The sequence below is a fragment of the Neltuma alba genome, unplaced genomic scaffold, assembly GCF_004799145.2.
Source record: "Neltuma alba isolate B1F8T4 unplaced genomic scaffold, ASM479914v2 tig00010560_pilon, whole genome shotgun sequence".
Lineage (NCBI taxonomy): Eukaryota > Viridiplantae > Streptophyta > Magnoliopsida > Fabales > Fabaceae > Neltuma > Neltuma alba.
In genome coordinates this window covers 499229-525019 of record NW_021635427.1, presented here as the reverse complement: position 1 = coordinate 525019, position 25791 = coordinate 499229, and the positions used below count along the sequence as shown (strand labels likewise).

The 25791-nt window shown below is 34.2% G+C and overlaps 1 protein-coding gene across 1 annotated transcript; it reads left to right on the top strand.

Moving 5' to 3' along the window:
- Positions 1-18418: 18418 nt before the first annotated feature.
- On the top strand, positions 18419-24618 carry LOC114757123 (pantoate--beta-alanine ligase). The gene is made up of 6 exons (XM_028946116.1): positions 18419-18567; positions 19574-19673; positions 22166-22878; positions 23560-23673; positions 23886-24017; positions 24467-24618. The coding sequence occupies exons 3-6, from the start codon at positions 22306-22308 to the stop codon at positions 24581-24583; spliced, it is 936 nt and encodes a 311-aa protein (XP_028801949.1). The 5' UTR covers positions 18419-18567; positions 19574-19673; positions 22166-22305; the 3' UTR covers positions 24584-24618.
- The last annotated feature ends 1173 nt before the right edge of the window (positions 24619-25791 follow it).

Here is a 25791-nt window from a genome sequence, read left to right as displayed (position 1 = left end):
GGTGAATTTACTTCACAAGCTTTCAATGATTATTGTATGTCTCTTGGGATTGATGTTGAACATCCTGTGGCTCATGTGCACACACAAAATGGACTTGCAGAATCATTAATCAAACGTTTACAATTAATTGCAAGACCATTACTTATGAGATCAAATCTCCCAATTTCTGCTTGGGGACATGCAATTTTGCATGCAGCAGTGTTAATTCGCATCAGGCCAACAAGTTATCTCAAGTCCTCCCCTTTACAAGTGGTTTTTGGTCATGAACCAAATATTTCCCATCTAAGAACCTTTGGATGTGCTGTACATGTTCCAATTGCTCCCCCACAACGTACCAAGATGGGGCCTCAAAGAAGGATGGGAATATATATTGGATATGAATCTCCCACTATAATAAAATATCTAGAACCCTCAACAGGAGATTTGTTCACAGCTCGATTTGCCGATTGTCATTTTGATGAGTCAGTTTTTCCAACAATGAGGGGAGAAAATAAGAAGTTGGAAAAGGACATTAGCTGGAAAGAATTATCACTGTCTCATCTTGATCCTCGCACAAAAGAATGTGAACTGGAAGTTCAAAAGATAGTCAATTTACAAAGTTTAGCAAATCAATTACCAGATGCATTTACTGACCCGAAGAGAGTAACAAAATCACATATTCCAGCTGTTAATGCTCCTATTAAAATTGATGTCCCTGATGGACAACCAATTGTGAATGATTCTAAAGCACGCATGAAGCGTGGCAGGCCCATCGGCTCCAAAGATAAAAATCCTCGAAAGAAAAAAGGAGTTAAAAGTATAGATGGCCTAGTCGAGAATAATTTAGAAAAGTTAGCAACTCCAGAAGAGTCATCAGACAACGCTAACGTCCCAATTCTCAGTGAAAGTCAGGTACCTGAAATATGTGAAAATGATGAGATCTCAATTAATTATGTTATGAATGGGATACGATGGGACCGAAGTGAAGTCGACGTTGATGATATTTTCTCTTATAATGTAGCGCTCGATGTGATGAATGATAATGAGGATCATGAGCCAAAGTCAATTAGTGAATGTAAACAAAGAAAGGATTGGCCAAAATGGAAAAATGCAATTGAGGCAGAATTAAAATCGCTAGAACAGCGAAAAGTTTTTGGACCAGTAGTCCTTACACCTGAAGATGTAAAACCGGTTGGATATAAATGGGTTTTTGTGCGAAAGAGAAATGAAAAGGGTGAAATCATAAGATACAAAGCACGACTCGTTGCTCAAGGATTTACACAAAGACCTGGTATCGATTTTGAAGAAACTTATTCACCAGTAGTGGATACAACTACTTTTCGATACTTGATTAGCCTCGCAGTAAATAAAGGGCTCAATTTACATCTAATGGATGTTGTTACAGCCTATCTGTATGGCTCACTTGACAATGACATTTATATGAGACTCCCTGAAGGGCTGAAATTGCCAGAAGCACACAATTCAAACTCTCGAGAACGATACTCAATTAAGTTAAACAAATCCCTATATGGATTAAAGCAATCAGGGCGAATGTGGTATAACAGGCTTAGTGAGTATCTATTGAGGGAAGGATATAAAAATGATGCAATATGCCCATGTATTTTTATGAAAAGATCAGGAAATGAGTTCGTTATAATCGCTGTGTATGTTGATGATATAAATATTATTGGAACTCCTGAAGAGCTTGAAAAGGCAGTGAATTGCCTAAAGAAAGAATTTGAAATAAAGGATCTAGGAAGAACAAAATTTTGCCTTGGATTACAAATTGAGTATTTGAAAAATGGAATTTTTGTATATCAAGAAACTTATACAAAAAGGATCCTAGAACGTTTTTATATGGATAAATCACATCCATTATGTACTCCAATGGTTGTAAGATCTTTGGAGGTGGATAAGGACCCTTTTAGACCTCGAGAAATCGGGGAAAAAGGTGATGAAGAGCTACTTGGTCCAGAAGTACCATATCTTAGTGCAATTGGAGCACTAATGTATCTTGCTAATCATACACGACCTGATATATCATTTGCAGTCAACTTACTAGCAAGATATAGTTCTTCACCAACACGAAGGCATTGGAATGGAGTTAAACATATCCTTCGTTATCTTAAGGGTACAATGGATATGGGATTATTTTATTCGAATGCATCCAAGACCGATCTTGTTGGCTATGCAGATGCTGGATTTCAGTCTGACCCACATGTTGGTAAATCACAAACTGGCTATGTATTCACATGTGGCGGTACAGCCATTTCATGGCGATCTATGAAACAAACTATATCAGCCACATCATCTAACCATGCGGAGATTCTAGCAATGCATGAAACAAGTCGAGAATGTGTATGGTTAAGGTCCTTAATACATCACATACGAACTACTTGTGGCTTGTCTTCTGGTAAAATGATCCCAACAATACTGTACGAAGATAATACTGCATGTATTACCCAACTAAAAGAAGGGTATATCAAAGGAGACAGAACAAAGCATATCTCCCCAAAATTCTTCTTCACTCGTGATCTTCAAAAGGATGGTGAAGTCAATATCCAACAAATTCGTTCCAGCGAAAATTTAGCAGACCTATTCACCAAATCACTTCCAGCCACCACGTTCGAGAGACTTGTTCATGACATTGGACTTCGTAGACTCAGAGATATCAACTGACATTGTCAAGAGGGGGAGTAAATGTATGCTGTACTCTTTTTTCCTTGTCTATGGTTTTTCCCATTGGGTTTTCCTGGCAAGGTTTTTAACGAGGCAGCACTATGAAATATATATCAATAAATGTTGCACTCTTTTTCTTTTACTAAGTTTTGTCCCACAGGGTTTTCTTAGTAGAAGTTTTTTAACGAGGCACATATTTAGTTATGAACATCCAAGGGGGAGTGGTATGAATATAATATCTTTATGGATGTCCATGTATCTATCATTATCTCCCTTATCTCCCAATATCTTCAGTAACTCCCATTATCCCCATTATCTGCAATTATCTTTATATCTGTAGATTCTATCAAAGATGTAAAGTCGTGCCTATAAATAGAGGCCATGTACAATGTATTCAGTACCCTATTGAATAGAAAGAGAAATACTCTCTCTTATTGATATTCTTTCTTCTCTGTTCTCCTTCTTTATTTACAACATCAATACATTTATCTCTTAAATTTATAATTTCTGTCCCCCCAAATCTGTCCATATTGATTTGAAATATTAAGGAGATTTTTCATCAAAAGAATAGTTTTCAATACACATAATTAAAAAGATATTTCACAAAAGTTAATTAACGCATATTTTTTATAAGTAACTACTTAAATACTTTTTCTAACATCTGCAAATTAATTATTTGTCTCATAAATTTAGGAACCACAGAGTATAAACATCTTTTGAGATGGGTCCACACAAAAAAAGAAACCAATTATGGTCCAAATAATTCTTAATATTAATAAATATTAACTGAAACACTTTTCAACAAAAATATTTCAACAAATTGTCATCTAAAACATTTTTGTTATGAGTTGACAGTTCACCAAGAAGCATTTTGCTATGAGTTTATAATAAGCTCTCAAGTCTCAGCCAAAGCATAATAACCTTAAAAAACAACCAAAGATAATAAAGATAGATTTTTTATTTTACAATTAAAGTTGAGAGATTTTTCTTAATTTTGTGCCTTTTCCTTTAAAAATTAAAAGAGATGGAAAAGCAAAGTTAAAAATTAAAATAACACCAAATTGTATATACCAGCTTTTCATATATATTTAAAATAACATCAATTGTCTGGTAACTTCTACATCCGAACAAAATCATTATATATTTCTGTTTATATGAGTTACAAGTATTTCAACTCTTGCACGTGCGTGTGTATAGATGTTAATTATGTTGAAAGTTTTTTTTTTTCGGTTGGTTTTATACAGTTTAAATGCATGCACATATACAAACCTATCAACGATTAGTTCGAACAGGGAGTCTTAAGAAAATTTGTTATATTTAGTTAAAAATCTAAGGAAAAATAATATTTTAAATAAAATACATTATATTAGAAAAAACATACGGCAGGAAAAAAAATTGCACTAAAATTAAAAGTTCACAGATAAAATTATAAAAAAAAATGATGAGTAAAATTAGACCACTAAAAAATGGGAATATTAGATGCACTTGTGAAATTGCAAATTATCCTTATTGGATTGTGAAGAACTCTCCTGAGAAGAAGATTAGGAATGAAGGGATACTTCATGATTAAAAAAAAAAAAAACTACAAATATACCAAATGGAGTTTGCTCTATTAATATTTTTTACATATACTTATCATTAGAATCCTACGCAGATTACTTATCAATTTTTTAATGTAGATTTATCAATTTTAATTTTAATAGGATATTATTTTTATTTTAATAAACAAATCCCCGCGCATTAAATGTGAGTTGTTTATAGCTCAGATTTTTACAAATCTCAAACGAATAAGATACTAGCAAAGTTCCCCAAATCCCAAAAAAAAAAAAAAAAAGATGCTAACAAAGTTCCTGTAATTTACATGCAGGAACATTTAATTTGATTTATTTAAAATAAAATTCCTCAAAAGCCTCAATAACTATTTGATCGTTGCATAGCTAATAAAATTATTTGATTAGCACAGCTGAAAACAATGATTCGCAATATACCTAAAAGTCTCCCACACTTCGTAATTATATTATATTAACGAGCTTATCACAAACTTTTTATCTATAAGCCCCATTAGAATACCTAAATCAATTTTTTTTTAATCTCAGCGTCTCTAATATTGTCTGCCCGATGGATCTAAGAGCTGAGAAAAAGGTACATCATGGAACTTTAAGAAGCTGAATTCTTAGCGATCTAAACAAAATAAAAACCAAACCATAATTTTAAGAGTGATGTTATGGTATACGAAATAAGTATGTGAGATGAATTTACTTTTTAAAAGTGCCTTTTATTTTATCCCACCCAGCTCAGTTCAGCAAATTAGATGTCCTGAAGTGCCCATTGTGTGTTGAATTGTTTATCGTTTCACTAAACATATTATTCTTTATGGAAATTAAAACTTGTAAGGGATATATATATATATATATATATATATATATATATATATATATATATAGGACCATCTTGATGATCTGGAATTGGTCTCTCGCCTCTCTCCATATCTTATGCATGCATATCTTGAGGGAAACTTAGGAGAGACAGGGAGAAGTTTGCCAATATGCCACAACCGATATAGTGACATGAATTAGTAAAAGGACATCGTAGATAATTATCAATTAAAGTAAATTTAATTTCATAAATGAAATGACTTTCTTTTAAAAAGATAAAACCATTTTTAAGCTACTTATAGTTTTTCTCAACTTTTAATCTATATTCACCATCTCTATAACTTTGCTCATTGTTAACCCTTATACAGAAACTAAGGGTGCTAATTGAGCAAAAATGGAGTGCTTAATTGAAAGAGAAAAACTTATAGATACCAAATTAAAAATTGAGAAAAACTCCATATACCTACAAAATGTTCATCCCCTTAAATTATAATTCTTAAGGACCCGTTTGAAATATTATGTAAAACGTGCTTATAAGTACTTATTTAAGTGATTCCAAATAGTAAGCACTAAGTGTCTCATGGAGGTAAAGCAAGTTATAAAAATCTAACTTTTGACAAGACATTACCAAGAAAACTAAAGACGAGGTAATCATTGATCAATCACCAAGCCTTTCCACTATCATGTTGCACTAACCGGGCGCCATTGGTTCATCGTGAATATATACCAATGATATTAGGGCTTGGTTGGTCTTCTTGATAGCCAATAAAAAAAGTATTCATAAAAAATAACTCAACAAAATTATAACCAAGTCCAAAAACAAGATAGCAAGACATTATTAGATCATCCTTGTATATATATTTATATTTATATATCCAGTGATTTGGTCTTTAGCATATGGTACAGCTTGGGTTTGCATTTGGACTAGATCCGTTGTATCTATCTTTGGTTATCAGTGTATGGCTCTCTGGCATTGTTGGGATTTTCTTCTTCAGATACATTTTGCTGAATTCTTTGAAACTCAGGTCTGCAAACTGATTCGAACCCAAACTATAGTCTTTTTCCACAGCATTATGCTCTTTCACAAACTTTGATGTGGCTTTGAAATTATTATATCTATGAATATCTTCTTCTAGGATTTTGTATTTTTAATTATACTCCTTCTTCCACGTTTGAAAAAGTCGATAGATTTCTTCATCAAAAGGATCTACTTTCAAAACGGAATAATTACTTATTATTAGGAAATCACAAATTGAAGCATTCCAAAACAAGAAAAAGAGGAATTTTTCCCTTTTTCTTTTCACATCAAACTGAAAAAACAGCACAGAGCAAGTCTTAAGTTCAAGATAATATATGTCATTCATCCAAACTTCTCGAAAACATACAAGCAGAAGCAAAGAAGGACAGCAGTGATAACGAGATAAGAAAATGATTTAAAGATAAAAGAAAATAAAAAATTCCCAATTTAAATCCTCAATAATACTATACATTGCAAATAGCAGGGAATTAGGTTTTTGCCCCTGAGATATATCAATGACATATGCTTTACGAGGTGGATTGTGAAGTCACACATCGACTAGAGAGGAGAACATTTGGTATTAGAGCCAGGGTTGAGTCGGTATACCAGTAAGGACACTGAGCTCTAAGAGGGTGGATTGTGAAGTTCCAAATTGATTGGAAAGGGGAACGAAGCACACCTTATAAGGGTGTCGATAGCTTCCCCTCATAGACACGTTTTTTGAGTGGCTACGGCTGCACCCAGTGGAACAAAACTGTGAGGTGGTTACAGTTGTACCAAAATGGATAATATCTACAAGTGACACCCTGGTGTGGCCAAGGTTGCACTCTGGACTTAGGGGTGTTTCAACTACTGATGCAATAATATTTTTTTCCCAAAGAACCTAAATTAATACAAGAAAAACCTAATTATTCATGTATTTTTATTATAATTTTAGGATAATTTGGGTTTATTAGATAATATTTGGATTATTAGTTAATTTTAGGAAATATTATAATTTTGAATTAGCTATGAGATTATTGGGCATTAATTGCTAATATTTTATTTCCTTATTTTATGATAGCTTAAATATTTCCTAATCTTTAAAATAATGATGGATCTCATTAGTTCTTGTAGCTTAAGTAATTTTGAGTTGTATTGTTTTAAAACAATTTTGTTTTAGATTGTCACTATTTTTATTTTTGGATTTGATTGATATTCAAATTTAATTTGTGCTTGATATTTACTAAAATTTATAATTAAAACCCTTACTGATAAGTCTAAATTTTATTATGATTTTTCATATCTTATTTAAAGATTTTATCACATTTATTGGGCTTAAATGTATTAATTATGATTAATTTGAATTAAATTGATTGCATAAAAATAGAGCTAAAAAGGATAAAAATATTGTTTTTTATTTGTGGAATATTTGATATTATCTTAGATTTTATTGTAGGATAGGTGGGATAAGTTGAAGATGAAAGCTGAAAATAAGAAAATGATGACAAAGATCTGGGAGACAAAAGCAAAGCACACCATTTTGATTTGGAAGCGTAGGGCAATCTGATTCTAATATGGCTAGAAGAACTAGAGAGAGGCAGCGGCTTCTATCCCCATTCTCCACGACCTTCACCTCTCTCAGCCACCATCTATCCTCTTCCTCCACTCCATCAAAATCGACGACCTCCATTCCCTTCCACCTTCACCATCGCCCACCACCATCCTCCTCGATCGTCATCATCATCATTATCTTATGCCCCCATGGCCATAATCAATGACACGGTGCGAAGAGAGGACTGAGTGAGAGAGAGAGAGGGAGAGAGGCGAGTGGCAGAACTTGAGCACGGGGAGGAGTCAGCCACTACCAACTTCATCATTCCATTATCATCTCCAACTCCGACTTCCAGCTACATCAACACCGACGAACTCCTTCTCCTTCTCCACCAGTTTCTCCGTCATCGTTCTCGGCAGACCAGCATTGCGTTTCTGACTTTTCACTGTTGCCGTGGGATTTAAGTTTGTGTTAGCAAAATTTAAATTCATGTGTAGCTAATCTCATCATGAAGGATTGGGTTTGCGCTTCAGAGTTAATTAGAGAGCTTTTGTTTATTGAATTTTCGTGATTGGAATTGGATTATGTAGTTGAGATTTATATATATATATATATATATTCCGTTTGAAGTTCTGTATGGTTGTGTTATTCTTTCATAATTTGGATAAATTTTATAATTACATGATACTTGTTGAATATTTCAAGTTGAGTATTCTTTGCATAGAGACCCAAATTATATTAATTTAATTCTAATTGCTCACTAATTGATTTTCAATGGTATTAATTTTTAATTAGTGAATCAAATAACCTGTAGATCATTTTGAGCAAAGATAACCCAATTTTCATTTTTTAAGAAGCATTTTCCCGTATTTCCCTAAAATCCAAATTTTTATCATTTACTGTCTTTTTAATTAATTTTCTTTGATTTCCAATTTCAAATTACCTTTTCATTTTTTATATAAAAGAAAGTAAAAAAGCAAGTATTTAGAATAGTTTTTAATTTATTTTGCAAAGTAGTTTTTATATCTGAAAATCAACAAAAACCTCCTTTTAAATAATAATTTTGATTATCGTTAACTTATGACCTAATCAACTTTGGCTTCAATAAGAGAGCAATTTTGGTTTGCATCACTATATTGCATTCCAAATCAAATTTAATTTGACACCTAAGATGACATGAGGATCACTTGCATAGTTAAATAAATTTATAATTGAATTCTCATTATTGATTTTCTCATTATCGATTTGATATTATCTAGCTCTTTTTTTTACCACCTAATCAGTCTTATACCATCATGAGTTCTCTATTAGTTTAAGTATTATTATTGAACTTCAAGGTTTCCCATGTTTTACATCGATAATTAAATTTGTTAATTCCACTCCTTTATCACTTTTTCTTTTGTCCAATTAATTGATTTGGGCTAGAAAAGTGTACTCCATATGAATTCTCAGTTGTTCTCTTTACTGGGCTTGAAGAAGACTCCTCAATTTTGCTTTATTAATTTTCTTTATTTAGCATTTTAATTTTCTTTCTAATAAAATTTTTCCAAAATTTTTTATTTCCATTCATTTAGTTTAGTTTTATTTTCATATAGATTTTAGAGCATTTGCATAGTTTAGGTCCATTCCATTGAATCTTTCATCTCCTAAATTCATATCTAAAGAAAACACATAAATTGCTTCTTGAAAAAATAACCTAGGTTGCAACTATATTACATTTGCAGTTAGTCCTACCTTAATTGAGTGCTTTCATGGCGTAAACATTATCAAGAGTCTCTGATGCGAAATATGGGACCAAAGGTGTGAGGGTGGGAATGGTCGAAGGAGGATGATGAGGACTAGTTTGAAGGTTATGGCGCAAGCACTGACCTTGAAAAAGTCCTAAACCCAAGTGATGGAATTCATGTAGATTTGTCAAATCCTTTGTGCCCAAAGTTCAGGCTAGACGAGAAGGAAAAAGAGAGGTTGCTAAAGCCTTTCAAGAAGATATTGAATGTGAAGCTGATGGGAAGGCAGCCGAGTTACAATTTCATGGATAAAAAGCTAAAGCAAATCTGGGAAAGGAAAGGTAACATAGAGATCTTTGACTATGATTTCTATTTAGTTAGCTTCCAGTCTATGGAAGATTACATGGAGGCTCTAACAAGGTTCCACGGGTAATTTATGATGCGTATTTGAATGTGACTAGATGGAGGCATGAAATTAATCCTAATTAAAAATTAAAAAAATTGAGGACCCATTTAGAATGCCTTATAAGTAGTTTTAAAATTGTGATTTACGAAATTTAAAATAAATATGTGAGAGGAGCTTTGTCTCATCTCATATAAAATATGCTTGTAAGTACTTAAATAAGTTAATCCAAACGAGCACTGAGTCTGTTGTAGGTTGATTAGATTTTCAGATTTGTCAGCGCCTTTGCTCGATGAGAAATTTTTGCTCATCCTTGGAAATGCTATAGGAAAGCTATCAGATTGGATATCCATGCTGCACGGAGGTCTTCATGGAAATTCGCGCGAATATGCATTGAATTGGATTTAACAAAGCTTCGGTTTCAGAGTTTGATATGGAGGGACAAGTGCTGGACGTGGTTTATGGGAATGTTGCGTAATGTGGAACGTTTGGGCATTTGAAAGAGTACTGTGAAGAATTCCACAAGAAGTGTAAAGAATGTAGAATGTTCTGACATCAAAGCTGAATTATGTGGCGTCAAGACTGGCCTGAAATTAGAGCAAGGAAAATGAAGGTTGAAAGGCTAGTTTTAGAGTGCGGCTTGACAGCTGTTGTACAATTACTAACCCAAGACCATGGAAGGCAGAGATATGCAGTCTGGCTTGTTAAAAATGATTTGTACGTATCTTAGTAGGTTTCAACAAGTCTATGTACAACATATACATAAGGAAGGCCATTTTTGTGCTGATGCCTTGGCAAATTTAAGTTTTCACTTAGGACTTGTGCGGAGCTACAATTTACACGCTTTTATAAGTATTTTCACATAAGCCAAAAAAAAAAAACTTTTATTATACAGTTATCTTGTATTTTATAAATAACAATTGAAAAGTTACTTTTAAGTAATTCTAAATAAGTCGAGACTCCATTGATTAATTGTGAGGAAATACCTTTTTTGTGCTAACCACACATATTTTTTTATTAGAGACAATCTTATTCAAGATACTATCAGACACTAAATATGGGTACTTGCAGGCATCACAAAGTGTGAGGAAATTCTTGTATAATGATTGGGTGGGAATTTGGTACCCTTGAGTTGTTTTGATCAAGTAACAAATCGACATAATCGCCCCTTACAAGTTTTTTTTTAAGGGTAAAAGGACACCAAAAGCACCCCAATCTTTTTTTTCAAGAGCACCTACCACCCCAATCCTTTTTTTAGTGCAATTTTACCCCCATCTATTTTTTGTGTGCAATTTAACCCAAATCCAACGGACCCTCTAACGTCTGTTAAGAATTTTTTTTTATAAGTCCACATCAGCACGGCTAAGAGGATTAAAATTGACAGATAATACAAAGAAGGGAAAAAACAAACCGAGCTCATGTGCCCACTCTGCAAGCACAGGAACCCCACCTGTTTGTGCGATTGGGACCATTAGCATCTGGTGAAGGAGAAGGCAACAAATTCGTGCGAGGAAAGTTGTCTTGATTTGAAAAGGTAACAACCTTACTTTTGTTTTCCTTGTATGGTCCTATGTTTGAAATCGGGTTTGCTGAAAGGGGTTTTATAATCAGAAAATGACGGGAGATGCGAACCTGGGAGATGATATGGAGTTGAACGAAGATGATGTGGCGTTCGATGTGTTAGTTGCCGAAGATGATGTGGTGGTCCATTTGTCAGTGATTGAAGATGATCTGGAGACTGTCGATTGCTCTGATGTCGATGTAGGGACAAGGAAGCTACATCAAGGAACAAGATATGAAGTTCAACACATTGGGACCAGTTCTCGAATAAGTATTCGATAAGACCAGTTCTCGAATAAGTATTCGATAAGACCAGTTCTCGAATAAGTATTTGAGAAGACCAGTTCTCTAATATATATTCAAGAATTAGAGCTGTTTGGCTAATCGGTTCTGATGCTTGTTAAGGTCGATTTTACCTTAGCAATGAAGATTTTTTATTCACCGTCTTCCTTGCGACCTTCGCTACTAGAATTTGCAATTTGTTTAGGGTTCCAATGCTTGCAAAGTCAAATTGCTCCTCTAAAATAAAAGAGACGGAGTATGAAGGAAAACAAAAGTAAAATTTCAAAGTAAGGTTGTTAACTTTCCAAATCAAGACAACTTTCCTTGCACGAATTTGTTGCCTTCTCTTTCACCAGATACTAGTATTCCCAATCGGTCAAACAGGTAGGGTTCCGGTGCTTGTAGAGTGGGCGCATGAGCTCGTTTTTTTCCCTTCTTTATATTACCTGTCAATTTTAATTCTTTTAGCCATGCTGATATGGACTTATAAAAAAAATTTCTTAACAGACGTTAGGGGTCCGTTGGAGTTGGGTTGAATTGCACGAAAAATAAATAAATAGTGGGTAAAATTGCACTGAAAAAAAAAATTGGAGTGATGAGTGTTCCTAAAAAAAAGATTGGGGTGCTGGATTCCCCTTTATCCTTTTTTAAAAAAAGGATCTTTGCAATGAGCATATCGTGTTTGATCCATTGATTGCACTTTTGGTATGTCCATACTCCACATTCATGTATTTGGCAAAATATGATTTTTTAATCAATGAAGGACTTTAGTTATCTTTCTGGACTGGATTTAACTAGCCGGGGAGAACATCAATCCCAGAAAGAGGGGAATAATTGTCAACAAATCAAACTACTATAAGTATACATGAGAGACACGGATTAGGAAACCTTGAATGAACATTGCTAAGTTCTTCGATTATTTCAGATGTGAGCTCTGTGCTGCTTGCGTTCACAACCTGCTGTAGTTGCCACGACTTGGCAGCTCCAAAAATAGTGCTAGCTACAAGGGGATGTCTCAAAACAAAGGCTGTCCAGACAGAACATTTTATAAATTAGATATGCCTTGATATAGTGAAAGATAAATAGATTACTCAACCATAAATGTGCGCATATATATATATTAAAAAAAAAGGTAATAACCTGGTTTAAGTTTACTTGGTAAATCATGCTTGCCTTTAAGAAAAATAAAATAAAATGAGGGTACTTATATTTCAATCCATGCATTCCTGCTGAGCTTTCAATCACATTGTATTTTCATACCAAAAGAAAATTCATATTACATTTAGGTTATGTTTGGTACGAAGTATTAAAAATAACAGATAAGGGTTGAGATTGGGATTGAAAACATATGTTGAAAGGATGTTTAGGATGAGTGATTTTTTATCTTTTCTTATGGTATTTCCCAATCCCACATATATGGGTTTGTCTAATCCTAATTGTTATACAACTACTCATGTTTAATATTTTTTTAATATAGTTTGCACTTTCAATCTTAATAACTATTCTTTATTTTTAATATTTCGTACCAAACAGCATGTTAGGACATAGCTTAATGGCTTTAGAAAAGCTAAGATACTACAACAACACTAGAGACAATCTGTTGACAAATCCAAATAAATGGAAACATGAAAGTGGGGCCCCTCAACATTCCCAACCCCCCTTGGAAAAAAAAAAAATTCAACCTTCCTGTTCCCTAGAAAGAGAAGCCGGTGCTTGGCATCTGGAACCTTATAAAATGTAGGACTGTATTTGAAGTAATGATTTAATCACTACCCCCCCCCCCCCCCAAAAAAACGAGAAAAGAAAGGTCTCTGCAAATCGTAATGACCAGACGAGATGGGCAACGTGGCCAGGTCAGCCACTACTGTCCCGCATCTGAATTATGAAATTAACAAAGCAAATATTTATCACACAAAAGTAATAGCCACCATAAAAATTTAGAACAGCACGGCCATAAGCAGGGTCAGTAATAGGACTCAACCCGCCAAGCTGCTAAGAAATGACAAATTGGGTTAATAAAAATTAGACTCGTTTTAAAAACAGATCTTTTAAACTCATAACTGTCAAGACCAAACCCGTGGCAGGCTAACCCACAGGGTTGCAGGCCAGCTCATTTTATTTTTTCAAAATTTTTTTCCCTTCCTCAAATATAATTATGTTTACTACTTTGGCCTTTGTCTCATTCTTATTATTTAAAATTACCATAATATAATATATCTTTTACTATATATTAAGAATTTTACTTTTGACAAAGTTAGTTGAGTAAAAAAAAGGTGATTATAATTATGAAGCTTAAGAAAATAATTTCACAATTTCCTATTATTCTTCGAACTATATCAACATTGAATAGTAGTTCATGATTGAACACTTGATAGTGATTTGTAACATTGTGTTTGTATTATTATATTTAGATTTGCTATGTTTTAATTTGGGATGTATGTTTAATCATTTAGGATGATGAATCATGTGTGCTTATAGTAGTATTTGGAATATTTGAAACTTTAGATTTCATATTTTATTTATGATAATTTCTATATGCATATTTTATTTTAGGTGTTTAAGAATTAGAATAAATTTTATTAAAAAAATTGAAGGCACAAAAATTTTTTTTGAAAACAAGTCATGACGAGTTGGGTTGGAAAAATATCAGCCTGCCAGAATTCAATCTTTTAGACCGGCTTGTCGCTTCTTGAACTTGTCACGAGTCAATCCATAACCAGGTTGGCTCATATTACCAGTTTTAAAGGGTGTTTAGCAAAACCAAAACTTAGGTTTCAGAATTACTTTTCGCAAAACGAGGTAACCTCCTCCACATATTTACTTCGTAATCCGTAAAAATCACTTCTGAAACTATGGTTTGGTTTCAATCCAAACACCCCTTTAGTCACAGGAGACGTAGGAAGATGTTGTCAAACCAATTGAAAGAGAAACAGGATGAAGACCAAATTCTTTTGCAATACTGAGGTACTCCTGCAAGGCGGAGAACATGGGCATTAAAATAATCAGATAAGAAGTGAACAGGGAATAAATATTTTTAATAATTACGGTTGGCCATGGGATTCCTCTATTGACATTCAAATATTAGATGCATCATGATGTGACAAGGCATAGCAAGAAATGAAAACAACCCTTCCGAAAAAAGTCCTTTCGTCATTGCTTGTGACTTGATTTTGTTTTAATGAAGGTGGAAACAGAAGAACTTTGTGGATTCAACAAACGAGTTACGTCAAAGATGTTCTTTTTTTTTTTTTTGGCAAAAGGTCAAAGATGTTCTAAAGCACACAAAAATGTTAGCGAATATTCAATTTTGATATGTGGAACAGTGCACTACTACAGGAAACATGCAGAAATAAGAAGACACGAATATTCAATTTGATAAAGATATCAGTCAAGTAAATACAGGAAAAAAGACATAAAAAAAATAAAAAAAATAAAAAAATAACAAGGTATTATTTTGCTAGAAAAATGAATGCAAAGATAGAGACAAAAAATGTGTTTTCATTTCATTTTCTTTCTATATATAAAGAAAAAAATTAGGAAAAAAAAGAGATGTAGGACTCATCTTATTTTCCTCTCAACTTTTCTTTCCTTCCCCTTTTCTTTTCTTATTCAAAGAGAGAAAACTCACTTTTCTCCCTCATTTTCCTCCTAATTTTTTTTTCCTCTCATTTTCTCTCCATCCAAACATAACACAAAGCATGAAATGTCTTAGTTTTTTTTTTTTTGCCCAAAAAAATATGATATGTCCTCAATAGGGCTCAATTTGCTAATCAAATTAAGTTAAAGATAGTAAAAGAGTTGAACATTTCATTTAAGAATTGTGATCAAAATGAGCTAAAACGCACACATCAAAATTAAGTAAAAAACCTTGTTAAATATAAACTTCAATTGACCGTGGAGAAAAATTTTGGCCTCCCTTTTTTTTTTTTTAAATGCAACTTTAACTAACACAAAATAAAGTTGGAGTTTCTCAATCAACCACTTATGAGCAAATATCCATCTCTAGAATAACGGTCAAAGTATGGGCAAATATCAATCTCAAAAATCTTGTTAAACTGGTTTTATACCACGTGATGGATGTCATAATTTGAAATATTCCAAGAGAAGAATAAACACCTCACTACAAGTAATCTCCACATGATTATATATTACTTCTAGTCTTAATATAAGACCTTATTTAATTTTTATTTTGGTTCTAAATATAAGATCATAATCCATTTTGTTTATCATATTTATTCATTTTTTTTAAAATAGTCTTTCTAATAATAATAGTTCTGGCCAATATACTTGATTAGTAATGATATTTTTGAAAAAACAATATATATTTATTATAAATAACTAACTTAATTTATTTTTTTAATCTACTCAAATTAATCAACTAATTTTAATTTTTATATTTGGTATCGGAAGTAGTAATTAAACGCAACAAATAAATGTTAGCACAACATCAACAAATATGGCAGCAACTTGAGTCTTGAAATATATAAAACTACAAAACTACCATCTATGTATATTATACGTATAAGAAAGTTGTATATAATGAATGTTATATATATTAAATAAAATCATATACACACACACACACCTTAGCTTGATACTTGACCCTACCCGACATTTGGCTCTATTTGAAAATGCCTAATTTTTTTTGGATATTCTTCCGGTCTTAAATATAAGAATTATTTTGTAATGTAAATTATACTATAAAATAGATCTTAGATTTATAACTGGGATTGGATGAATAATGAGGGCATTAGGCTCTCATAAACAGATAAACACTCATGGGGAGGACTGATGATGTTTAACAATAATATATTAGATAATTGTTATAAACATTATAATTATGCTTGGATCGTTATATCAAAGAATGAGGCTTTTGATCTTCCATCTCATATTGAATGACATCTTGCCATATATAATCTCTAAATATTGTGGGGTTTTTATTTTTTTTACTATTTATTCCCTGTAGACTTTAATTGCACAATTAAGTTGTTTAATTCTCTTCTTTTTACATTTATAACTCTGTAGGTTAATCTTTAATGTTAGTGTCTTGTAAATAATTAAAAAGAGGAGATGCAGATGCTTTTTTTTTTTTTGGGTTGGAAAGGAGATGTACACACATTTGGGATAATGAAATGGAATAAGAACCACTTGCTCTTTCTCTCCACTCATCTCTCTCATATCTCCAATTAGGACTGTTCACGGGACGGATCGGATCGGGACAAGCTCGTCCCGGTTCCATCCCGATGAACAGTAACTGGACAAAAAATCTGTCCTGTGTTCCGGTCCGTCTCGGGGTTGTTCCGGTCCCGGTCGGGACGGGACCGGGATGTCCCGAAGTTTTTTTAAAAAATTTTTTAATTTATTTTAATTTTAAAAAAAAATCTGATTTTTTTAATTATATTTTGTTAGGCTTAAACCTTATAAAAACATCTTTTTATTTTCTTTTTTATTTGTTTGGACACTCTTAAACAAAAGCTCAAAATATTACATATAATAGTCATTAAAAACTCTAAACAAAAGCTTTTAACACAATAAAAACTTACTAAAAATTCTAATCATCAATAATCTCAAATCATTAACAAATATAAAAACTCTAAATAAATATATCTATTGTTCCATACAATAGTCTCAAATTTTAAAAAAATATGAAAAAAATGATATTATATAAATAAGATAAAAAATTAAAAAATTAAAAAAAAAAATCGAGACGGGTCGTCCCATCCCTGTTTCTTTTTTGTCCTGTCTCGGTTTGTCCCGTCCCGTCCCAATAAGACCGGGACCAGAACGGGCCGACAGGGACAGGCTGGCTTTGAACACCCCTATCCCCAATCACTCTTGTGTTTTTCTTATTTTCATAACAATAATTATATTTACCATTATAGCATAATAATGATAATAGTGATGATGATGAAGATAATAATAATGATTAAGGTATAAATTTGTTTTGAAAATTTTCAATACTGGGCATTTAAAAGTTTTTTTTACTATAAAATTCTAGGAATATCGTCTCACACTGTTAAAACATTAATATTGATCATTAATGTTTTTAATATAAAAAACTCGTTGATGTTTGCTAAAACATATAAATTGCCGTTAAGCTGTAAATTACCAAAAAGAAAATCTATAACTGGGTTTCTAAAATTTGAAAATGAGCTTTCAGATTTTTTTATCTGAACTAAACCTTCTCAATTCACGTGTTAACATAAAGATAAAACCCCGCCCCCCCAAAAAAAAAGAAAAAAAATCATTCATTCATTCATTTTAAATCTCTGTATTAAAATCAAACAGGCGCATCTTCCTTCCCCAGCCACCACCGTCTCCGTCTTTATCCTTCCCAAACTCCATGCATTTCCAGCGGTGAAGATCTCAACGCCACTTTCTCCAGATTCATAGACTTTTGTCTCTTGCAATGGCGGAAACCATTCTTAGTCCCGCGTATCCCTCCCGTCACCGTCCTCCCTTCTTCTTCTTCTTCTTCAGCCTCTTTCCTCGTCTGGATTTCTGATCTCCCATCTCAAATCCCGTTTGAACGAGCGAACAAAAATTAGTTCCAATTGGGATCACACTTGTTGATATCCCATCTAAGTTATACCAAAAAAAAAAAAACTCGGGGTTAGCTGGACTACAAGTCTATAACTCATACCGGTTGATTCCGGTTCAATCTTTCCCGGTTCAGATAATAATTCAGACCGGACAAGTGGCCGGTTTAATTTCGGATCCAGTCCGGTTTTTGAACAGTCACGGATGAAAAGGAGCAGCATCCGGCTGCTCAATGATCGTATTTTATAATTACCTTGTAGCAGAAAAAGACAAAGTTTTGCCTCCAAACGTACTTGTCCTCTTCCCTCCCCTTCCCCCCCTTGCTTCGTCACCGTTGCGTTTGCACTTGGAGGTGGAGCGGTACTTCGGCGCCCATTTCCGTCCGTTTCTCTATCACCTTCTCATTCTCACACTGCTGTTCTTCGAGGTCGAATTCGGCGCCTCAGCTGGTTCTACGTTCACCTTGTAAGGTAGTTTGTTGTCGTTCTAATCAAATGTAAGTCTGGATTTTGGCTGTCTGCGCAACTCAGGAATGCATAACGTCTCTGCCTCCCACACCAGTGAAGTGTCTCGAATACCATATATGCATACTATTTATCTTAATCGAATAGCAAAATGAATGCCAACGTTTGCACAAAGAACAACATAGTGCTCGTATTATCAAGTTTCTTTTTATCACAATTGTTGAACAAGTCGTCCTGTTACGTATAACGCATGGCAACCGGCATCTTGGTTGTGGACCTGGTTATTTTGGCTTCTAGTTATGCAAAAACTGTAGCATGTGCGTATATTTGATGCTGAAGGTCCTTATGTTGTGGAGAGGAACTAAAACTCCGAAATTTTGGTATGATATAAACTAGCTTATCAGAGCCAACGGATTAAAATTCTCCATGCAAAACCTGATAGTCTGAAGAAAATTGATCAAGTTTTCCTTTTTCACTGGGTGAAGGGAAATTTTTTGTAGGAAATCAGTGAACCTGATTTTTGGTTAGGTGGGAGAAATACCCCTATTTTCCCCCGAGTGAGCCCAGGCCATCTAAGTTATAAGACAACGAAGTTTCCAAATGTTCATACCTGAAGGTATTTAGCTATCACATTAACAGTTTTAATTAACAGGCCATCTAACCATGTTTTAACTAGAATGCTATAGATTAGGAATTGAGAGGAAGAAACATACTAAATGGAACTCCTCTCATAACTGATGGTACTAGCAGTTTCTTGCACAGTTGTTCCTTTATTTACCTGTGGATAATCCTGGTCTCTATGGAAGCTGAATTTATATGATTCTTATAGACATGCATATCACAAAAAATGCCACTAGTTATTTGTTTTAATTTTCCCTCTTGCAGGCTCCATTTCTTTATTCACGAAAGGAAATTATTTATTTTGCTGTTGCTGGTCTTATTGAGATCAATTCCTTTCTGAAGTCTATCATCTTGTGAATCTTTAACTGACTAAAAGGGCTCTGATATGCAGATATTATACTGATCCGTGAGGAACATTTTGGTAATGCCATGCTAAAGATATTGGTTGAGGCTCAGAAGGAGCGGACAGTTCTCTGCAAGAACAATACAAGGTATACATGTTTATACATATATTATTACTGTGTAACAATGAAATGTGACTGGGAGAGATGACGGGAAGCGCAAAGAGGAGTAGAAAATAATGGTAATAAATAAACGTGGGGATATAATTCTTATTCTTTTTGGGTTGATTGAAATTGGAGGGGTTGGCAGTTTTGTCTGGTATGATTGAACGTACAGGTAAAACCATATATGTTTTTGTTTGGCATCACGAAAGAATAAATTCTGACGCATCTTTACCTTTATTTCATCTCATTCTTTAGAGATGAAGCACATTCCTTTTTAGTGCAGAGAAGAAATGATACTAAATTCGTCAATTATTATCCTTTCAGCTATACTTATACAAGTATATAGCCCTTTATATTACTTAATATTATGGACCATGAATCATGCGACTTTCACTTATCTTTGCTTCCATTAACCTACTAGCTAAGTTGTGGTTTATGCTATGTTAAAATCAGATTTGTTTTGAGATCAAAATGAAGTTCCATTCCTCCTTGTCTATCGCTTTGCATCTGCTGATATGGTGGGTTTTTTTTTCCCGAAGCATCCATAAGGCATGAAATCTGGGTGTCTCTTGTAGGATGTTGTAAAACCCGATGTGCTACAAAACCTTATTATTTTGGACAAAACGTGGGGTAAATTAATTTTACGTCCCCAAATTAAGGCTTAGTTAAAACTTTGTAGAATCTTTAGAAGGAATCAAACTATTTAAAACATTGTAAAATCTTTAAAAGGAATTTTAGACTGGAAAAAAATCTTTTATTTTACCCCTTTCACCTCAATTGTTACCTCAGATTTGGTTCGACAGATTTAACTCCCCTCCCTTAATTCGACTTAGAAAAGTTTGAAGGGGCTCTCCAAATGGTGATGCCCCTTTCCGGTTGACTTCTACTATATTGCATGGCTGCTGAGGTTCTTGTTTGATATCAATATCCTATCAAATGAAATTGCATCTTTATACTATGATTTCAAAAACTGTTTTCTTCTTCTTCTTTTTTTTCTTGTTATTTTGGGATCCTTATTTTCCTTCATCTTTTTGTTGTTTGTTTCCTTTTGTGTGACCATTTTATTGCACTGTAAGCTCTGGGATTTGTTAAGTGATATTATCTTTTTTAAGGCAATGGTAAGGTTTGTGATTTAGCTCATGGCTGTGCACGATGGGTTTGTGGTGTTATTAACCAAAAACAAGTTGAGATTTGAAAAACCAGAGTAATTTCATGGGATGATCATTTGAGTGATATAGGGGGATCAAAGTAATTTCATGTTCTGATGATCAGTTGGATGATATTTTGTCCCCTTGAATCAGTGTTAATTCTTGTGCCCTTTTTCATATCGTGGGATAGAGAGCTATTTGCAACCTTAGGTTGTTTTCATTTAGATGTATTCCATTGACTTTTGTTTGGCCCTTAATCATTGCAAGATACACAAGAGCTCTGTTATGTTCCTAGTGCTTCTAAATTTGTTCTTTTCAGGAGGATGACTGAAGTACCTGAGCATGCCTTTTCTCCTCAAGTAATGAATTTCTTGTATGTGGTAGTCCTATTTAAAGGTCTCTTAAATGCATTTGATTAGCCACGAACTATTAACTAGTTGCTTGGAGAGTAATTGAGCTCAGGCGGTTAGAAAATGGTGATTGCTGTTGGTCATCTTGCGTAATAAGAAAATAAGGAATTAAAAAAAAAATGGATATAAACATCGGAGTGAATTGAATTTCTGGAAGTTGCTATTGCAATCCATTATTAATTTTCAGTTAACCTTCAGGCATCATTTTAACCATTGGTTTTGAGATGTGAAATTTAAGAATTGCTGAAATAACTTGTAATTTGTATCATTAAATGCATTTCTTATTTTTTTTGATGATGTGTTGCATCCCATTTCTTCAAACCCATATCGGTGTTTTCATCTGGTTGATACCAGTTATACTAGTTATTTCCTAGTTTGCTTTTTGAATGGATGGGGAGGGCTGAGGGGTTAGGGTTAGGGATGAACAGAGCCGTCTGCAAACCTAGTGTACCTTCCCAAGAGAGAGAAAAACAGGCGGGTTTGGAAAATATGTGGGATGGGCAACAAGCACACTTATGGCCTAGTCCGCACCTACCCATATATTTGTAAAACCTATCAGAATACAATACAGAGACAGAACTGAGAAGCTTTACCCCTATCAGAACTTCACTATGTTTCACATTTACCTCATCAAGGTGAGTGCAATGTGAAACCAATGTTCAACCATAATTAGAGGTTATAGTCCTTTATATGTGATCATCTTTAATGAGTTTGATCACTAGCACTAACCATGGCAATTATAAGAGATTTGGCATTCTAAAATACTACACAAATTGTAAAATATGATGGACAGTTCATTCTTAAGTCCTTTATGCATCTTTAAATTCATTCTCTATAAACCTTTTAAACCCTTGTAATGGAGATATTTTATTGGGGAAAAAAAAATCTTTTATGGAACTGACCTGATCTTTTTTGCCAGAATTGAGCAGATATAAATACGAGTTTTGAAAAGAATACAATCTTGATCCCTCTGAATATAAAATTTGCAAACTACAGCGTCATTGTTCAGAAAAGGAAGAAGCAATTGTAAAACTCACCTTCAACCCTGCACCGTTTCCAATGGCTGCAAAACAACCACTGATAATATCTGACAGGAATCAGATGAGGAAATGGTCGAGGATGATGAGATCCCAAGGCAAAACAGTGGGCTTTGTGCCCACCATGGGCTTCCTTCATGAAGGCCACCTTTCTCTCGTCAGGGAAGCTCACCGTCACACCGATGTAGTCGTTGTCTCAATCTATGTAAACCCAGGTCAATTTTCCCCAACTGAAGACCTATCTGTTTATCCATCCGATTTTGACGGTGATGTCCGAAAGCTGATGGCTGTGCCTGGCAGTGTTGATGTTGTATTCCACCCCCACAATCTCTATGAATATGAGGGAACTAACAAGAAGAAATCTACAAGTATGATTAATAATGTAGTAGTCTTGTCTTGCATTGAGCAAAAGGGTATGGGGCATGAGACTTGGGTCAGAGTTGAGAATTTGGAACAGGGTCTTTGTGGAAAGAGCAGGCCTATTTTCTTCAGAGGAGTTGCTACGGTGGTGACCAAGTTGTTTAATATAGTGGACCCCGATGTTGCTGTGTTTGGAAAAAAAGATTATCAGCAGTGGCGAATAATTCAGAGAATGGTAAGAATGTTGAGAAACATCCGTGCCTTGTTTACTTCATTGGAAAGTGGAAGAAAAGAAAAGATGACTTCTAGCTGTTATAATGCGCTCACCCTGTGGCCTTATTTATTCTGTTTACCAACTATGTTTTGAGTCTGGAATCTAATTGTTGATGTCAGTTTATTATTTTGTTTGGAAGTAAACCGTGAAATGAGCTATTTAAGTATGAATCTTTCATTCAAAATTTCTACGTGGCACTGTAAGTGCTGAGCTGCTAATGCTGGGGTTGCATCCCTACATGTGGAGCCTATGTGGTCTTATGCTAGCATTCAATCTCTGCCCTCATGGGGCACTCGATAGTACTCTTTCTTTCTTTCAATTCCATAGCTCCCCTTCTATTCAAACGAGTAACAAAAGAGATTTTTGTAGTCTACTTGCTTATGCATGTGAAATTTTATCTGGTTTGAGTTACTTCATTGTTTATTTGGAAATATGGAGCCATAAACTTGACAAGGAAGCAAAGTACTAGGATCATGATTTATAGGAGTGAAATTATTACATTGTTAGGCTATTATCTTTGATTGTAACAGTGGTCGTTATGCTCAATTTATTTTCGTACTCTGTTGGTTATGATATTGGTTGTTAAATCTTTTTGTGCTGTTTTTCTTGCTAGTAATGGATAGACTGGATGACTTCCTGTAGGTTAGGGATCTTGACTTTCCCATAGAAGTGGTAGGTTCTGCAATAATACGTGACAGTGATGGCCTGGCAATGAGTTCTCGCAATGTGCGTCTTTCACCTAAAGAGAGGGAGCAGGTATCTTTCATTAAATCTTATTGTGTAATTTCTTGAAATAACCTGATATTGCATATTAAGCTTCTACCACAAGGTAAAAATGATCAAGAGCTAATGACTCATTTTTCAATACTAATCACTCCATATTTTGGAGTCAGCTGCAGTATTTTCTTGTCCGTCTATCTTCAATCCGCACTTAAAATTATACTCTCCTGTCCTTCAATCATTTCCAGGCACTATCTATAAACAAATCATTGCTGGGAGCTAAATCTGCTGCAGCAAATGGCCAAATAGATTGTAATAAGCTGAAAAACTTCGTCATCCAAGCCATAACTGAAGCTGGTGGGAGGATTGACTATGCCGAGGTAAGATGTTAAAATCTATTTAATCTTTCTCTATTTAATGCTAGAAATTATAAATACACTGATTAATTTAAGCATTTATGTATGTTCCTTTACATATAATTATATGACAGGCTGGTAACTAATCTAGACTGTACCCTAGACCATTTTCTGCCACTAACCCATGGTCTAACCATAATGTAACAAGAAGTGCGAGGATTTGGATTATTCAAAATGCCAGTGGCTTGTCACATTTTAACTTTTTTGGTTGGACCACAAAATATAATCTTGTGCCAAAGTAGCATTGACCGGCTAGGAATGCTAAATTGACATTGCCGGTGATGGAAGCATTCCATAGACATTGGTGTATACACATATCAGCATATCAAATGAACCATGAGCAATTTATAATTTGACCTGGGATCATTGAAATCTTTTCATCTCAATGCCAATTTATATGTTTCTGCATGCAGATTGTAGATCAAGAGAGTTTAGAGGTTGTGGAATCCATTGAGGCTCCTGTTGTCTTTTGTGTTGCTGCATGGTTTGGGAAAGTCAGGCTTATAGACAATACAGAAATCAACTTGTAATTTGCTTGTTTGAATCACAGCCTCTTCGTCTTGTAATCATTCCTTGGATTTTTGGGATTGGGACATGCAGATGAACATTTTTTAAGTAGTCACTAATAACGTCATGAACTCATGTTGAGTTGTAGAAAAGATTCACATGACCCCTAGGGAATTCTTTTTTTAAACCTCAACCACAGGATGTGCAAGAACTCATCACAGCTCAACACCTGAGGAATTCTGCTTAGTCTTTCTTCTAGTTTATACAGTTCATGTAGACTGACCATGAGGAAAGATGTAAGAATTTCTTTTCCTCTAGGGAAAAATAAAGATTTCAATTGAGAAAAATGTTGAGAATTCTTTATTGCCGAGTTTAATAGAATAATGTTGGTGGTGATGGTGATGGTGGTCTGATTGTCAAAAGTTGGGACGCGGCCAACACCCTTGTGGTGTAGTGGCATGTAGGGTGCTGCTCTATGTTGGCACCAATTGCAGGTTGCCAACTCAAAAATTGGAAAGAAAAAAAAAAAGGTGGGACGTGGAATATACCATCTTGAGTTTAATTGTTTAAATCCTTGTTGATACATTGCTTCATATATTTAAGTAAAAAAACTCAGTAGCAAATATATTAAACTTTAGTGCGGAGGCGAAACTAAAATTGGTCAATGTTGTGGGATGGGAACCATTGATATATCGGTTTTTTGGTTTATAAAAAGTTAAGGACCTTGAGATGTTGACTGGTTTTAACTCCCAATCATATTCCATTATCTCATGGACTTGCATTGATAGAAGGCTGTAGTTCCTGGAGCTGCCTTTGGTGAGTAACATATCAGTAAGGATTTCTGAATCTGATTCGATAATGACCTTCTTGAATCCGAAATCCCATGCCAATTTAATTCCCTTGAATATAGCCCATTCCTTTGTTAAATTGAAAATCATATCCGTCCGGTCATGTAGTCCAGCAGAAAAAATTTGTAAGGTACACCTGGGATTTAAAATTGCCATCTATAGTGATTCAGCATAAAAGCAATCTCTCAAGATGTGGAGCACATTGATAGAATTGTCTTTACGAACCAGACCTATAAAAGTAAAATTAGCAAGATACGTGAAAGAGGAAAATCACTTTCTATTGTCCAGGTAGGGGTGTTCATGATGCCCAATAGCCCGGTATGCCCGCCCGTGCCCACAAAAAAACGCCCTGCCCAGCCCAAAAAGAAGTGGCCCGAAGAAAA